This window comes from Nanorana parkeri, unplaced genomic scaffold (assembly GCF_000935625.1).
Source record: "Nanorana parkeri isolate BGI_ZX_2015 unplaced genomic scaffold, ASM93562v1 scaffold173, whole genome shotgun sequence".
Taxonomy (NCBI): domain Eukaryota; kingdom Metazoa; phylum Chordata; class Amphibia; order Anura; family Dicroglossidae; genus Nanorana; species Nanorana parkeri.
The window spans coordinates 6,533-24,925 of record NW_017306441.1 but is presented as its reverse complement, the minus strand read 5'-3'; the positions used below and the strand labels follow the sequence as shown (position 1 = coordinate 24,925).

General features: G+C 44.5%; 1 protein-coding gene across 1 annotated transcript; it reads left to right on the top strand.

Annotated features, from left to right (window-relative positions):
• Positions 1–9,944: 9,944 nt before the first annotated feature.
• On the top strand, positions 9,945–16,501 carry LOC108785649 (fish-egg lectin-like; the record flags this gene model as incomplete). The annotated part of the gene is made up of 5 exons (XM_018554771.1): positions 9,945–9,999; positions 11,878–12,007; positions 12,600–12,781; positions 14,065–14,398; positions 16,360–16,501. Coding segments are annotated over exons 1-5 (843 nt in total), but the record flags the coding sequence as incomplete, so codon positions are not given.
• Positions 16,502–18,393: the final 1,892 nt, after the last annotated feature.

The window sequence follows — 18,393 nt, the reverse complement described above, 5'->3', positions numbered from 1 at the left end:
AAACTAGCTCAGTCATGAAGGCGTTAATATATGTTACCCATTATAAATATTTTATGTTTGTTTCCACTCTGCCAAAAGGAAATGATAGCTGCCTTGTTTATCCATCATGATCCAAGTTACCTGTTGTTGACAAAGGATTATTCACATGAACACATCTGTAGACTTTGGTAAACAGACATAGGATTACTTGCACAATCAAATACTTTCCCAGTGGGTGCTTAAAGGTGGTTCTTATGTTCTTATTATTCTGTTGTCGATTGTTGATTCAGGTTTGTTAAAGCTGAACTCCGGGATACTCACAAATCTTCCCTAATACTTTCCTTCCCCGGCCTCGATAAAAATTAATAATTTTGGACTCTCTTACCTAATTCTGAAGAAATCATTTTAAGAGTCTGTGATGTTATCACTTTTTTGTACAACTACTGGATTATTTATTGTACTGGAAACGTGTTAAGATTCAAGGGTCTGTGGTAGTGCAATACCAAGGAGCTGAGCTGGGTATATGGACCTAGTAAGGTACCTAAGGGGAATCCAAACCAAATTAAGCCTTGTAACCTTAGTTTTTGTATTTCTGGAGTTTATAGACTAAACAAGCATTAAACCCTTGCTATCCCTGTGGCCAAAAACTACAACGTTTGTATGGATGACTGGAGTTCAGCTTTAAGGGGCTGCTTCATAAAGGGTTTGCCCTGCGTATAGGAGATTCCTATGTTACTCGGCTCCATCTAGAAGCAGTAATACTGTGCGAATGGCATTCACCCAAACCTTTATAAATAAGTATTTGATACAATAAAGGAAACTTTCTAGTATAGCATATGTTACCCATTATATTATTTTATGTTTGTTTTCACTCTGCCAAAAGGAAATGATAGCTGCCTTAAGAGTCTGCGATGTTATCACTTTTTTGTACAACTACTGGATTGTTTATTGTACTGGAACCTTATTAAGATTCAATAAAAGTTCAATATCAGCTAAAATTCCTGCAAGTACATAAGGATTTCCTCTTTGTGCCTTTGATAAACATGACTTGTAAGGTCAGGCCATTATTGTACCCTAAGTTGTTGTCCTGTGGTGTCAGTAAAAAGGGACACCGGATTACTGCCACTGTACAATAACCATGAACCACAATCATGCCAAATCATGAAATGTTTGCTAACAATTACATTGACGAAAATAGTGGGATCTTTTGGCAATAAATGAATGATTCAGGTGGATGAAACAAGGGAACAGGTTGTTTCTTTTGCAATGTTACATAGAAAAGAAAGAGAAGTCAACATAAAACTAAGGCTCCCTTCACACGGGCGGTCCAATCCGGCCTGCCTGTGAGTTTTTCATGTGGACCAGATCAGATGCCCAATGATAGTCTATGGACAGAAGGGTCTAAATGGGCAGGCATCCATTTACCTCTGGTTACCCCCAACTCCATCCAGGTCCATAAAAACCAACAGTTCAGTTTTGACGGACCCAATCATGCCAGCTCAGGGATAATCTGATGTAAACAGACACAAGTCCACTTACATCTGATTCCCCGTAGACTGTCATAGGGTCCGGTCATTTCAGTTTTTTCCTCCAACGCAAAATGAAGGAAACAAAATTGGATGAACACGGGTGTGACAGGGGTCCACGGGTTACCTCCTGACCAGCCCGTGTGAAAGGTTTATGAGGTCTTGATCAGTTATGTTTGTATGTTATAAGCTTGTAGCTACCAAACCAACTTTTAGTAGTAAGTGTACTTATTTGTGTATAGGTCTTAGAAGTCCACACTTTGGCCTTTGTAAAATCCGGGGCCTGTAGTACAGGAGCGCTGGCCAGCGCCCCCTTCAAGGCCTGAAATGCCCTCTGGCATTCTGGATTCCATGACACCACCTTGGGCAGTTTCTTTTTTGTTAAGTCAGTAAGGGGCTTAGCCAGGCTGCTGTAGTTACAAATAAACTTCCTATAGTAGCCAGCTGTGCCCAAAAATGACATAACCTGTTTCTTTGTCTGAGGGGTAGGCCAGGCCATGATGGCCTCCACCTTCCCAGTCTCAGGCTTCAAAGTGCCTCCACCCACCCGGTGTCCCAAGTACTGCACTTCGGTCATGCCTATGTGACATTTACCGGGTTTGACTGTCAGATTGGCTACCGTCAACTTGTCCAGGACCTGTGACAGGTGCACCAGGTGTTCTTCCCAAGTGTGACTGAACACCGCAATGTCATCCAGGTAGGCTATGGCAAAGGTCCCCAGCCCTTCCAGTAGGTCATTCATAACCCTCTGGAATGTGGCTGGGGCGTTCTTCATCCCAAACGGCATTACAGTAAACTCAAATAATCCGGATGGGGTGATGAAAGCTGATTTTTCACGAGCCTCAGGTGCGAGAGGAATCTGCCAGTACCCCCGGCTCAGGTCCATGATTGTTAGATAACGGGCAGCTGCCAGCTTATCCAACAACTCATCAATCCTGGGCATGGGGTAGGCATCTGCAGTGGTGCTAGCATTCAGCTTTCTGTAGTCCACGCAGAACCTGGTCGTCTGATCCTTTTTGGGGACCAGAACTACAGGGGATGCCCAGGCACTGTGGGACTTCTGAATGACCCCCAGCTGCAGCATTTCCTCCGTTTCCCTTTTTATGTCTGCCTGCACCTCTATGGAGACTCGATAGGCTGACTGTTTGATGGGAGCATGCACTCCCATGTCCACCTGGTGGACAACAAAGGGCATCCTCCCTGGTTTCCCTGTGAACCGGTTACGGTACACTGCTAGCACTTCTTGCAGCTGATGTATCTGGGTAGAGGACAGGTAAGCCTTGATATTGAGCTCTGCGTCTCCCTCCCTCGCTTCAGCTAATAAGTCTAGCAGTGGGTCTGCCGCGTCTGGCTCAGGCCGGCTACACATGGGCAGGACATAGGCTGTGCCCTCATGATGAGCCTTAAGCATATTCACATGAACGGCCTTTTGCCGCTTACCGGCTGCTCCCAGACTCACCAGGTAGGTGACATCATTCAGACGTTTGGTGATCTGGTACGGCCCCTCCCAGGCAGCTTGTAATTTGTTCTGCCGCATAGGACGGAGAACATATACTTTCTGCCCCAGGCTGTATGTAATAGCTTGGGCCTTTGCCATGTTCTCTCGTACCAGTCCCACCAAGGTCTCCATTTTGTCTCGATACCTTAGGACGTAATCCACCACTGAGGTCTCAGGATCAGCAATTTTGCCCTCCCAGGCCTCACGGATTAGGTCTAAGGGCCCTCTCACCCGCCGCCCGTACAACAGTTCAAATGGCGAAAAACCTGTGGACTCCTGAGGCACCTCTCTGTATGCAAACAACAAATGAGGCAATGAGACAGAAGAGAGAGCCACCGCTTCTGGGTACCGGGTGGCATAGTCCACTACTGTCAGGATATAATGTTTGCCCCAATAAGATCCACTGCTACCCTCTTAAAAGGAAAAGACGGGCCCGAGGCACCTGGGAACAAGTGCCCCCAACTCCGGTGAGGGTAAGAAACTTTTCCGGGATGAGGTCTTTGTCTTCGATGAGCTCTGGACGGACTAGAGTGACCTCTGCTCCAGTGTCTCGGAAGCCAGTCACAGTCCGGTTACCGATGACAACGGGCTGCAAGTTGGTATGGTTCCCTCCCGGCGTCTCGTTGACAAACAACACAGAAGGGGTGCTCCCCGGCTGGCCAGGTGATGTCATCTTCTTCTGCTCAGGACACTGGTGCCTGAGATGTCCAGACTTGCCGCAGTTGTAACACTTGCGGATGCCCACGGACACTGGCTTGGCAAACGACATTCCAGCTGCTGGTTTCTGGAAAGGCTGACTCACCACTGTAGCAGGCGTTGCCGTTAGTGATTTCCCTCCTTTCCAGCCACTAGGGGGAGCTCGGCGATGGTCAGATATCTGAGTGTGGGTATAGGTATCTGCAAGTTCAGCGGCCTCTGTAGCAGACTCTGGCTTTCGCTTCAGCACAAACTGCCTAATTTCTGTGGGGCAGATGGACAGGAGCTGATCCTGGATCATCAGGTCCTCCAGGGCTTCGTAAGACACTTTCTTCAGCCCCATGGTCCACTGCCGGAATGTGGTACATAAGCAACTTACCACATCCAGAAAAGAGTCTGCAGGGATCTGAACCGCCTGCGATACACCTCTGGTGTCAGCTGGTACTTCTTCACGATTGCGTCCTTTAAGGCTTCGTAATCGTTGTCGTGCTCAGGTGGCATTTCCACATAAGCATCCAAAGCTTTTCCCCTCAGTCCTGGGGTCAAGTATTTGGGCCATTGGTTCTGAGGCAAGTGATATTGCCTGCATATCTTCTCAAAGGATAGCAGGTAGGTATCGATATCACTGTCCTTGTCCATAACCGGAAATTTGGCTGTAGGGCTCACAGCCAAAGGTACTTCCCTGTGCTCTAGGGAACTGAGGTTCGGTCCCGGTCTCTGATGCTGGAGCTTAGCCATCTCCAGTTCATGCCTACGGGCCGATTCCCTCTCTGTGGCTGCCCTCTCTGCCTGACGCTCCTCTCGCTTTCTCTCACCTTGACGTTCCAGATACTGCAGGTACATTACAGGGTCTGCGCCCATTAACCTCTGCAGAACTTCTTGCCGTTGAGGAGAGTCTCCGCTGGGTACAGGCATTCGGTTACTGGCCGGATCACTCGGTGGGTTGGAGATGATATTCGCAATGACCTCTGGTTCAGTCTCTGTACTCTCACCCCTCGGGGCTGTACCTGAACCCTGCTGCTCTGAGGCTGAGACCTCTTCCTCCGGTCTCTCCAGGATCTGCTTTGCCTGAATATCCGCCTCATGCAGGTCACAAATCATGTCCTCCTGTGATTTATTGTACGTGTCCATGTTCCTTGCTTGACACACAATAGTCAGATCATCTTTGTTCATTTGCTTGTACTCTGCCGGACCAGGCATGTTTTCAAAATAAAAGATAGGACAGAAAAACAAAAGATGGGGAGGGAACTGTTGCTATATGTCTCTTAATTACAAAACTATGCACCGGCTTATCTCTAAAGACTGTTGCAAAAAGGTTACAATCCTTCAGTGTAGGGTTAAATTGTAATGCTACACTAAATGCTCTAAACAGAACTATCCCACCACGCTGCCGCCAAAATGTGACGTACGCCCGGCCCAGACCCGCTATATGTCAATCCCACGTGACCATACACAAGTCTGAACCGAGCGTGAGCGCCACAAGGACGTGGTGATAGCACTCTCAGCCTCACACTGCGCAGAGATTTCCCAGCTCGCAGGACACAATCTCAGGCCAGCAGACTGAGAGCGATCGTCATCAGGGTTGGTTAACTCCGCAGTTAACCCTTTACCAAACTTTCACTGCCACCATGTGTTTTTCGGAACACAAACCGTGCCCAGCAAATGCTGCGACTATTCAAAACACTTCAACAATGCCTGTGATGCTGCCATCCTCTCAGACAGGAATATGACAGGAGTCACTATACAGTAGTGACTCCATCGGTGCATTTGGGCGCGTACGAATATACGTTGGGAGCCATATATACTTTAAACTAAAGCAGAGGCTCCCAGAATTCGGATTCAGGCCCATTCGGATGCATTAACCAACCAGAAAAACACATGACTGGCCAGAAAAGTTACATGTCCGATTTAATTTAGTTTTTAAACGAAATTCGGACAGAATCAGTTTGGAAACAGAAATCATTTCGGATTCGGATTCGGACACATTCCAATGCATTGTGTATCGGAAATTCGGATGTGTCCAAATGTCCGAATTTTGGAAGATTCGTATGAATTTTGATTATTGCTTGCTTCAATGTCCCAGTTATGACATTGGAGACGGGGTGGAAGTGAATAATAAGAGAAGTTTTCTTCTGCTTCAAACCTCCTGTAGACTCAAAACTTAGATCTTCATTACCAACTCCTCCAACCTCCCTGTTATGGAGACTACCACAGACCCAAACTTATTTTAAAATGTGATTACAAATAAGCAAACATCACACAAACAACTGGCGTAAATGGCTTCTGGTGGAGATAGTGTTGCCACTAAAAGGCTATTTAGACCAAGGAATTATATTCTACACGTGAGTTCCTATGTGAAGAACATTTTGTTCAGTACACACAAGAGATCTATATGGATAATCCAGCATATGTCAAGTACAACTGAAGAGTGCAAAGGATACTATCTGTATCCTCGTTAGGGAAAGTCACCCCCCTCTATATGTTTTGCTGACTGTTATCACTAAAAGTGGAAGAAAATCCCAAATTGTGGGTTCTCATCATAACAGGAATAGATGGGAAATCTTCCCATGAGGTCACTAGTTTTGGCAACCCTACTGACCACCGGAGATTGCCCTCTCTTTTCAGGGATTTCATCTTACTTGTTGTGGCTTTGGGACAGGAAGTTAAGGGAAATCTCCCCAATGGGACACAGATGCCAAAAATAAAGCTGATGGAGGTTATAGACCTCCCATACTCTATCCCAAATTAAAATATAGTTTTGGCTTCATTTCTAGTTTAGGGAAAAGCTGGATGGAGCATGATCCCTATTATAACAATTACATTTTGCATTAGAACAACAGTTCTTATATTTAAAAATAGGGTACCCCTTTAGTCTGCGCAATCAGGGTCATTTTAATTAATTTAATTGATTTTATCAATGATAAAAGTGTTTTTTAAAATTAGATACACAGAGTTGCACAAATTTATATTATTGTTATTTTTAGGGATGCACGACCAATCAGAAAGCTGGCTCAATGCTTTCTCGTCATCTAGTGATGAGAAGCATGGATACGGCTTCCCGCTAATCGGGCGGGTGGCGAGTCTTTACACGCCGCCGGCTTCCCGGCTAATCAGGAAGCCAGGTGGCGAGTCATTACACACCGCCTGACTTCCTTAACCAGTTGACATCCGCGGTGTTAAACCCCCTTCCCATCCAGGCCATTTTTCAGTATTCAGCGCTGCAGTACTCTGACTGACATTTATTCCGTCATGCAGCGCTGTACTGAAATTAATTTTATACCCTTTTTTGGGGACAGATAGAGCTTTCTTTTGGTGGTATTTATTCACCACTGGGGTTTTTATTTTTTTACTATATTAAGGAAAAATTACCGAATTTAAAAAAAAAAAATTGCCGTCCGTCCGTTTTTTTACAATGGGCGGACGGCAAGAGGTTAATGGGACTTCCGGTATCGTTATTCAGTATTGGTGAGTACCACAAAAAAAAATATCGGTATTCGTACTTTATACTGATAAAACGGTATTGGTGCATCCCTAGTTATTTTTGTTTCTTGGAGATTATATGTATTGAGATTTTAAAAAATAGGTTTGGGTCTACGGTAGTGTGATACCAAGAAGGTGGTAGGAGTTGGGTATATGGATCTAGTAAGGTACCTAAGGGGAATCCAGACCAAATTAAGCCTTGTAGCCTCATTTTTTGTATTTTTGGAGTTTATAGACTAAACAAGCATTAAACCCTTGCTATCCCTGTGGCCAAAAACTACAACGTTTTTATGGATAACTGGAGTTTAGCTTTAAGGGGCTGCTTCATAAAGGGTTTGCCCAGCATACAGGAGATTCCTATGTTACTCGGCTCCATCTAGAAGCAGTAATACTGTGTGAACGGCATTCACCCAACCCTTTATAAATAAGTATTTGATACAATAAAGGCAGATGGTAATAAAGCCAACTTTCTAGTATAGCATATGTTACCCATTATATTATTTTATGTTTGTTTCCAAGGAAAGGAAATGATAGCTGCCTTGTTTATCCATCATGATCCTGTTACCTGTTGTTGACAAAGGAATATTCACATGAACACATCTGTAGACTTTGAGAAACAGAAATGGGATTACTTGCAAAATCTAATACTTCCCAGTGGGTGCTTAAAGGTGGTTCATTATTGTACCCTAAGTTGTTGTCCTGTGGTGTCAGTAAAAAGGGACACCGGATTACTGCCACTGTACAATAACCATGAACCACAATCATGCCAAATCATGAAATGTTTGCTAACAATTACATTGACGAAAATAGTGGGATCTTTTGGCAATAAATGAATGATTCAGGTGGATGAAACAAGGGAACAGGTTGTTTCTTTTGCAATGTTACATAGAAAAGAAAGAGAAGTCAACATAAAACTAAGGCTCCCTTCACACGGGCGGTCCAATCCGGCCTGCCTGTGAGTTTTTCATGTGGACCAGATCAGATGCCCAATGATAGTCTATGGACAGAAGGGTCTAAATGGGCAGGCATCCATTTACCTCTGGTTACCCCCAACTCCATCCAGGTCCATAAAAACCAACAGTTCAGTTTTGACGGACCCAATCATGCCGGCTCAGGGATAATCTGATGTAAACGTACACATGTCCACTTACATCTGATTCCCCGTAGACTGTCATACGGTCCGGTCATTTCAGTTTTTTCCTCCAACGTAAAATGAAGGAAACAAAATTGGATGAACACGGGTGTGACAGGGGTCCATGGGTCCCCTCCTGACCAGCCCGTGTGAAAGGTTTATGTGGTCTTCATCAGGTATGTTTGTATGTTATAAGCTTGTAGCTACCAAACCAACTTTTAGTAGTAAGTGTACTTATTTGTGTATAGGTCTTAGAAGTCCACACTTTGGCCTTTGCAAGTAATGTGAAGAAAATTATAGATGATGACATGTAAAATATTAAAAGAATAATTAAAATACTAACTACTATCATTAAAGTCGACCCTTCAGTAAACATGAATACATTCCTGATATGTCATAACAATATAATTTTTAGCAAAGCTGTACTTTTTTATAATTAAAACGCATTCATCAAGCTTCAGTCCGGTGATTGTGCCTAGGCTCAAAACATGTATTCATTCTGCTGCAGACAGGAAGGGGGAAGGGGCATTTCCTGTCCTACAGTTATCGGCCTATACATTGTAACAAAGTGAGAGGCTGCAGGGTCTTCCTGTCTGCAGGGTCTGTGTCATAAATTTGTGAACAAGTCAAGAACTGCACAGGCACCAGAATTTGTATGATTGTGTCACCCATGAGACAGCATCTCACTCTAGACAGTGAGTGACCCTTGACACTGATTGAAGAAAGATGGTGGCTTTGTTCTAACAAAGTTTGTGACTTTGTTAGAATGTGTGACCGGTGAAGTGGTCACACATTTTAACGTAATCCCGCCCAGTTTTTCGGCGGTGCAATGTGTGACCGGCAAAAGGTGAATTCCAAAGCTTTCTCAGCTGTTCCAGGGCACATCGGCATCACAGATCGTATGTGCAGGAGAACCGATCTGCCCTGGAACAGCTGATCGGTCCTGAAATGTCACTTCTATCCGACTTTGCAAGTACGATCTCACATTCCACAAAGTCGGATAGAAGGGACATTTAGGACAGATCAGCTGTTCCAGGGCAGATCAGTTCTCCTGCACATACGATCTGCAAAGCCGATCTGCCTGGAACAGCTGAGAAAACGTTAGAATTCTGTACATTTTGCCGGTCACATATTCCACTGCCAAAAAAGTGGCCTTGATTACATTAAAATGTGTGACCACGTGACCGGTCACACATTCCAACCCAGTCACTATCTTTGATAGAACACCGTCCTTCTGAAGAGAAAAGCAGATGGAGGAATTGTTAGGGGGAAACAGGTAAGAAATACCTAAAAGTGTTACACATAGCACATTACCTAGTGAGTATGCTCTTACATGAATAATATATATGACGACAGGTCCACTTTAAATGGTCTTACTGTATATAGCAGAATACAACCTGATTTTCTTTCTTATTTTGTGTGATGTGATCTTTTACCTTCCTATAGACAAACTGGCCTTCACTTAAATTTTGGCAGTGAAACATTTTTCAGGGTGGACTATGTTTGTTTTATTACGTCCCTTCTGTCAACCAACGGTGGATCAGCTTCCCACGACAGGCGGAGTCCAGGCACAATATATATAGAACAGTCTCCCAGGTCTTTATATCTGTCTCCTGCATCCTCATCTATCAAGATGCTCTTTGCTGTGAGCCTCGTCCTGCTGTTTGCTGGAATCTCTGCTTCTGAAGGTAAGACGTCTCACCCTTCTCAGCTATTTCCACCTTAGGCCACCACTGACACAGACCCCCTGCGCCTAACACAAGAGAAGTTATCTGGGCAGTATAAACATTTTCATGCTTCCAAGATTACTTTTTCCTGTGTTCAGATGTTCCTGGGTTTAGCCACATAAAAGCAAACTGAGCAATCCCAGGACGCAGAAAGTTCTTTTTTTAAATGCGACTAGACGGCGAACCCAGACCCTGCTAAACATTTAGGTGTGCCTTCAGCCATAGCAAAGCATTACATAGAAGCATGTTTTTTGTTTTATTCCCTTGTGCATGGGGCCTAAGGGTGGTTAGACACTATTGCTTAATATTTTATACTACAGTAGTCACAGCAGTAGTCTGCACTAATCCTTTAACTACCTCCGGGCCAGCCGTTGTGTATACACGGCTGGCCGGGAGCTTCTTGGATGTAACTGGGCGTGTATACACGTCCTGTTAGATCCGCCCAGACGAATAATTAAAAAACCGGCAGCGATGCCTGTTATCATACAAGCGATCCGCCAGCTAAGTGCTTGTATGGGGTCCCGATATGTGCGCCCCCTCTGCGGCCCCCCTCCGGCTGTCACGCTGATCCCGGGCTCCGCTGTGCCCGGTGCGAGCCCGGGACTAGCATAGTGGCTCTCTAAAGGTGGATTAGAGGGAGGTCGGTTCACGATCTCCCTCCAGTCCCCTCTCCGCTGTCAGAATGCGGAAGTGGTGTATATAACATCACTTCCACATTCTCGTGTCACTCTCCAGCTTTAGATGCTGAAGAGAAGCTGATGAAGCAGATCTCTGCTTCATCAGCTTCTTCAGGGGGGTCCTAGGTGACATTAGGGGTCTTGGAGACCCCTGATGTCTCCATAAAGAGGACCTGTCACCTCTTTTGCTATCACATATAGGGGTTTCTTAGCCCCCTCTGTGATAGAAATAAAGTTAAGTGAAAAAAAAATAGGAAAAAAAAAATAGGAAAAAAATTTAAAGTTTCCCCCCCAATTTTTTTTAAGTTACACATAAAAAAGAATTAAGAGCAATAATTTTAGGGTCATCAATCACTGATAACACTAAACTGATGATTCTTCAAGCGGTTAAAGCCAATCAGAATTCAGTATTTGGCAACATTAAATGGGCAGACTAGTTTATGTGATTTCTGATTGGTTTTCTTGAGTTACTTAACATCACGGGCCCGGCTCTTTACATTGTTATTCAACAAGCCTACAGAATGAATGTAGATATTCTAACTCATGATTCCAAAAGGGAGGTCTCAGTGTTTCATAAATACTTGCTACTTAATAAGTCCCCTGGCATTTTTGGCTCTTTCATGTGCCACTGGTGAGATAGCCTTGCTGTGTTTCAAAAATCTGCTTCACCCGCTTTCAGGTCTCACTACTCTTCCTGCAGCACACAAAGTTTTAATCCCCCTGTTGCATTCTGCACACTATGAATGATAAAAATAATAATTAAGGGAAAGTGGGCTAGACTATGGCTACAAGGAACGGTCTTAGTATATTTCCTTTTCAAGATGGATGTATTGTGATATAATAGTGCAATATGACTACTAGATGGAGCTGAGGGGCATGGGAAATAACTTTCCTGGCACATCATGGCAGCACACAATGGGTTAACGCTCCACCCCCTAACCCCATAGGACAAGCCCTCTATAAGTTTTGACCCCTGTTGCTTGGACCCTATTCATTTTTCTGTCCTCGCCTTGCAAGCTCTCCGGATGAACATTTTTTATTTTTACCCTTACCTGCCGTCTCCTGCGGTATACTGTTCAGGGCTTACCAGCACCTCAAGAGGTTAAGGCGCATTCCACCCGAGGAGTGGCTACGTCATGGGCAGCCTCTGCCAATGTTTCAGCTGAAACCATCTGCAAGGCGGCTATCTGGTCCTCTCGGAATACTTTCATTCGTCATTATCGAAACGATCCTGCTGCCCTCACTACCGTGGCCTTTGGCAGGACGGTCATTTCTGTGGGCTCTTCTGCCTAGTTACATCTTCTTGCTATTAAAAACATTTTTGCAGTTATTCCCTCCCTGTGTGATTTCTATATCCCATTGTGTGCCATGATGTGCCACGAAAACGGAAAATTGTATACTTACCTATTGGTAATTTTCCTTTCCTGGTGCATCTTCATGGCAGCACACAGGTTACCCACCCTGCATGGCTCGTGATTTAGACGAGAATAGGGTCCAAGCAACAGGGGTCAAAACTTATAGAGGGCTTGTCCTATGGGGTTAAGGGGCGGAGCGTTAACCCATTGTGTGCTGCCATGAAGATGCACCAGGAAAGGAAAATTACTGATAGGCAAGTATACAATTTTCCGTTGTTTATTTTCTATTATCCTCGGCTCCATCTAGTGACCTTAATGAATTGTTATGGTTAGTTGACAAACTACCCAAAATTATGTGTCTACAGCAGTGTGTGAAAATGTTTTTTTATATATACTGTGTATATACACACTGAGTGACCAGATTATTATGACCACCTGACGTTTGTAGGCAAATTAGCTATAATTAGGGCTGAAGTTGCTAGAGGGCCAGACCATTATAAATAGGGAAGCAGGTTGTTTACCACGACAGTAGAAGTCGTGAAGTGTACGGAGTGAACGATGCAGAAGACATTTTCAGCTGGGTAGACAATAAGTGGAAACAAGTTCCTGGAAAGCTCATCCATGTTTCTGTTGGACCTGCTGGAGTTTGGGGTGTGAACAGAGCCAACACCATCTTTAAATTCCAGGACAATGCATGGCTGCCTATATCAGGTAAAATATTCTTTTTACAAATGAATCTAATATATGAAGAAAGATGTTTATATCATCTACATAGTATTGAGATATTCTGCTTTGCTTTAAAAAGTACATAGAAGTGTACACATCACTGCCTAAAAAAAGGAATGCCGTTCATTTAGTTTTTTGTATTTTACTCTTCTGCACTCCTGGGTCTGGCTGGAACCTGGAGTTACTTAAAAGTACATTCAGGGCCAGTTCACACCACAAAGTCTGCGTTCTGCCTCTGGAACGCACTGGAACACAAGCCGGCCGGCTCCCTGCGTTCAGGGGTTGGAAAGGGCGTGGCGGTGCATGGAAGTCAATGGCACTGCAGCCACGCCCCCACCCACAGTGCGATCGCCCGCACCCGGAACGCAAGCACTACTTTTGCAGATTGCACTGGACCAGAAAGCAAGCACTAATGTGCTTGCGTTCCAGGTGCGGGGCAATCGCACTCAAGGTGGGGGGCGGGGCCATTGACTTCAATGCACCGCCACGCCCTTGAACGCAGGGAGACGGCCGGCTTGTGCTCCAGTGTGTTCCAGAGGCCAAATGCTCTGGAACGCAGACTTTGTGGTGTGAACCGGCCCTCAAAGTAACTAAGGGCTCCTGCATGGCAGTCGAAAAATATCAAACAACTGTGCATCAGTTACTGTGATGCACAAGCCTCCTAATGTAAACTAAAAACCTCTTTATCCCTCCCTGACTAAGCCAAATCCTCCATTTTTTTTTTGTCTCCCAAATGCGCCTCCCTCCCAGACACTGCAGCTCACAATAGGAGGGTTTAAGCAACATAGGCATTGCGTTCAATCAAGAAAGGAAGGGGCGGAACTAGGTGTGGATAGGTGCTTACTGACAAGCTACAGGCTTGTGAATCAGCAGTGGCAATGCTGATAGCCATGACCCCTGCAGCATCTTCTCATCCCATTTAAAGTGACATTAAAGTATAATTCCCACCATCCCCAATGGTGGTGTAAGGACTTAGATGCCAACAGTTCTGGAAAGATTGAAAGGACACTTTTCCACAACAAGAAAAATTGACTACCCTGTTGCGGCAACTTTTTGCTGCCCCTGTCTCCCATGACATGTCATTGGACAACAGTGGTCAGTTTCAAAATAGGGGACTGTTCTGCAAAAAAAAGGACACATGGCAACCATGCATAAGCAACAGTGAGATGTTACTACAACGGAGGGTTCCAATCCTATTTGGCAATTGTTTTTAATCACCTGCTATTACCTTTCATTTAATGAGCCAATGTTTTGTGTTCTTTCAAAAGGGGCCTTGAAGCAGGTAGATGCTGGTGGTGATAAGTTCTTGGGTGGAGTGAACGCGCAAGACAACATCTTCTGCTTGAGACAGAGTTGCACAGTTTCAAGATCTTCTGCTGTATCCTTCACCCCACTTGAAGGATCGCTGAAATATTACAGCTGTGGACCAGTGGGCTGCTGGGGAGTGAACAGCGGCAACAGCATCTACTTCCGCCACAATGTCAACCCAACCGCCTGCCAGGGAAACCAATGGCAGCACATTGAAGGCAGTCTGGTGATGATAGAGGTTGGCACAGATGGTTCTGTGTACGGTGTCAACTCAGCCGGCAATGTGTACAGAAGGTATATTTTAACTATGTATGCAGGGGCATTAAGGCAATATGTAAAAAAAATTTACTTTGGTACATAAGTGTTAATAGTAAATGTTGAGGAGAAGCCAATTAGATAAGTCTGCTACTTATCATTTACCAAACACTGTGGAAGCTCCCAACAGCACCATCGGATCTGAAACTTTTTGCTCCTCTTAGGAGAATCATGGGGAGAGTGAAATACACTCATCCTCATAATTTATAGCCAACATCAGCTCTATTGATCAAGAACTGAGTGACCACATATCACTGATCACTCAGTTTACGATCCTCTTCCTGCAGAGAACGATGATTGCCAGTCAACACTCTCTGCAAGGATTCCCCGCTCTCTGTTCCTCCAGGACTAACGGGAGGGATGGATTGGAAAGGGGACGGGCACAGCTGGCTCTGGCTCTGGCTCTAAGGAGGCAGAGAATCCACTCAGTCAGACAGCGGGGTGGATCCCGACAGTATTGTCAGGATCTTTAGCGGCTGCAGCACGGCTCTCCACTGTGAGCCTATAGCGGCCAATAGCCCGCTATATACAGCGCTTTGGGTCATGGGAGGACAATAGTAAATGTCCTCCTGTGACCCTGAAGAGAACTATGGCCAAAAAAAAGGTTGGGCCATAGTTATTTTTTAACTGATACCTCCCGTGACCATGGCTTTCATTCATCTAGCATATAATCAGTCTGGAAGGCTTATCCCACTAATGCCAGTAGGTTTCTGAGTTGCTATGTTAGTTGGTATTCTCTAAAATGTTCTTAGCAGAAAACACTATTTTTAGTATTTTATTGAGGATAAGCCAATTAGACAAACCTGCTGCTTAACATCCAGCAACCACTGTGGAAGCTCCACAAAGTGTCATCGGATCTGAGACTTTTTGATCCTCTTTTTAAACTGAGATTGAATCCTCAAAATAGGCAATAAATGATATCCCCGTGACCACGGTTTTCATTCATCTACCGTATACTCAGTCTGGAAGGCTTATTCTAGTAATGCCAATAGGTTTTTGAGGTGCTATGTTGGTTGGTATTCCATAAAATTTTCTTTATAGACATTTTAAGTTTTATTAAGATTTATAAAAGAAATATAACATAGGTTACAATAGTAAGCAAACTGTATGAATTGCATACAAAAAGATTATACATACTCTGTATACTTGTAAGATGTAGAATCTGGTGTACAGATAGAGCGAATAGTAAAGGACATGAATGGTTAGGGGGAGGTATCCAACTTAAAGGATGGTCATTAGGGTTATAAAAGTAGTTGAAAGGAAAAGGATATAAAATCCCAAAAAGGGGTCATGCCAGTACCGGGCAAAGAGAGCCCTATGTGTGGTTCTTGCCCATTTTTTCTATTTTTTTTATTGAGCCAAGACTAGTCTACTACTTATCATCCAGCAAACGCTATGGAAGCTCCCAAGAATGTTATTGGATCTGAGACTTTTTGATCTTCTGATTAAAATGAGTTTGTATCCTGAAAATAGTCAATAAAAGATACCTCCCGTGACCATGGTTTTCATCCATCTACCATATAATCGGTCTAGAAGGCTTATCCTGGTAATGCCGATAGACTTCTGAGTTGCTATGTTGGTTGATAGTCCATAATATCTGCTTTGTAATAATTTTTTGTAATAATTTTTTATGAGGATAATCCAAGTAGATAAGTCAACTAATTATCATCCAGCAACCAATGTTGAAGCTCCCAACAGTGTCAGTGGATCTGGGGCTTCTTGCTCCCTTTTTGCAGCTGAAATCATAACCCTCAACATAGGCAATAAATGATACATCCAACTACCATGGTTTTTATACATCTACCATTTGGTAAGCATGGAAAACTTTTCCTATTAACACCAATGGGTTTCTGTGTTAGCTGGTATTCCATTTTCTGTAAAGGAAATGCTGTTTTTAACTTTTGTTGTTGTTGCATAACGGTAAAACATTTTTGTTTCAGGGAAGGAATCAGTGCCAAAACCCCTATTGGTACCTCCTGGACTCAACTGGACTTTTGCGCCACTTTCAAACACGTCACTTACGACAATGGCTATCTGTGGCTTATCAACCCAAGTGGTGGCATCTATCGATGTGCAGTGAACGTATAACTGATTGGGCCAGAACACAAGACCAAGAAGAGCGATCTATAGCGTGATCTGAGCCTAAGTGGATACACAGACGGCTCTCCCCATCCATTCATCTCTGTCCTTTGGTGTTTAGGTCTTTCTGCAATGTTTTTCACTGCCACTAAAAGCATCTACTGCTAGCTATGACTTTCAGTCCAACATCTATATCCTGTTTCAAAAATATTTCAGAGCAAATAAACTTTTTCCCTAAAAAATAGTGTTCTTCATAACTGTCAGAGTATTATTGTTAAACAAATTATTTTTCTCATTTTACCTCAGTCTAACAATTTTGAATTTGCTGCAACCAGGCAGGTTGAGGTCTGGGGGGCAGCCAGAGAGGGGGTGTATTCAGGGCCGGATTTACTCTCTGTGCTGCCCCAATGCAAGGTTCCTCAATGGGCCCCCCTGTATGCAGGCTGCATACAAAAGATCTCAGCGACATCACCGAGATCACTTGTACAAAACAAGCGGCAGGTTCTCCGCTGTACATGTAGCCCTGCTTGCCCAAAGCAGGGCTTAATGTAGAAAACAACTACCTGTCCAGTGCCCGGAGCTGCATGTCCTGGGCATTGGGAGATAGGAATTCCACACCCTTGCTGCCCCTCTACTCCCTGTCACCCCAAGGCCGGGCCTCGGTTGGCCATGTGGGAAATCCAGCCCTGGGTGTATCCGTTCCCCCATGTAGCAGCAGACATTGAGGATAATTTACTATAGGAGTGGAGAATCTTCACTCAAGAAAATGTTGCTGTATTTACTTTGACTACCTAATCATGTGCAGATGAAAAAAATAAACAGGAAGTTGCTTTTAACATGATTAGATAATTGAAATGAAGATTGTACAGTAACAAAACAGAGATATACATGGAAGCATACATGCACATCTTTATTAGATTCAATTAGGAATCAGAGTTTTCAATACTCTTATGACATACAGACATATCAGCTGACTTTGAAGTTAAGTGGACCATTTGACTAGCAGCAGCCATGGCCATGCCCCTTAGTCCCAGGCAATGTGGACAGGAACTGGAGCAGTGGCGTCGCTACAGGGGGGCAGGGGGGGAATTGCCCCCCCCCTAGGTTATCACTTGCCCCTGTGTGCCCCCCGCTAACAGTGGCGGCAGTCCCGGCGCTAGCGCAAGGCAAGAGAAATGTTAAAAATCCCCCATAAAATTAAAGGCCCCAGCCCCTGCGAACACACGCATTTAAAACATAAACATAACATAACATAAAACATTTTTTTTTAATACTCACCTGATCCCTGGATCCACCGACAAGTGCAGCCTCCTGTCTCGCATGCTGTCAGAAGCTGCATACAGTGCGTGCTGGTTACTACTTAAACCGGCGCACTGTGTGCAACTTCTGAGAAGATACACTATTAGCGTAGCTATGCAAAATGCGCAGCCGGCTTCCCCGCTATGCTAATAGCGTATCTTCTCAGAAGCTGCATGCAGCGCACCGGTTTAAGTAGTAACCAGCACACGCTGTATGCAGCTTCTGTCGCAACCAGCAGGGTGCAGATGCCATCCGCAATTAAATCAGCTCTAGGCACCCAGCGGTTGCGACATGCAATGACAATTATTAGTGCCCCCCCAGATCTGACAGTGGTATCTTATGTGCCCCCCCTATATATTGTTCCTAGAGTCGCCACTGAACTGGAGCTATAGTAGGACTAGTAAAGGGGAAGGACAGAGGCTGGAGAGGGATCCACTGGTCACAAAAACACTGATCACCGAAGTGATCAGTGAGCTTAAAAAGAGGAGGGCAGGGAGAACAGCCGAAGAAGCCGTTGTATCCCCATGGATCTAATGTGAGACCACACAGCCCTGGTGAGACTGCGCACAGCCCTGATGAGACCGTACACAGCCCTG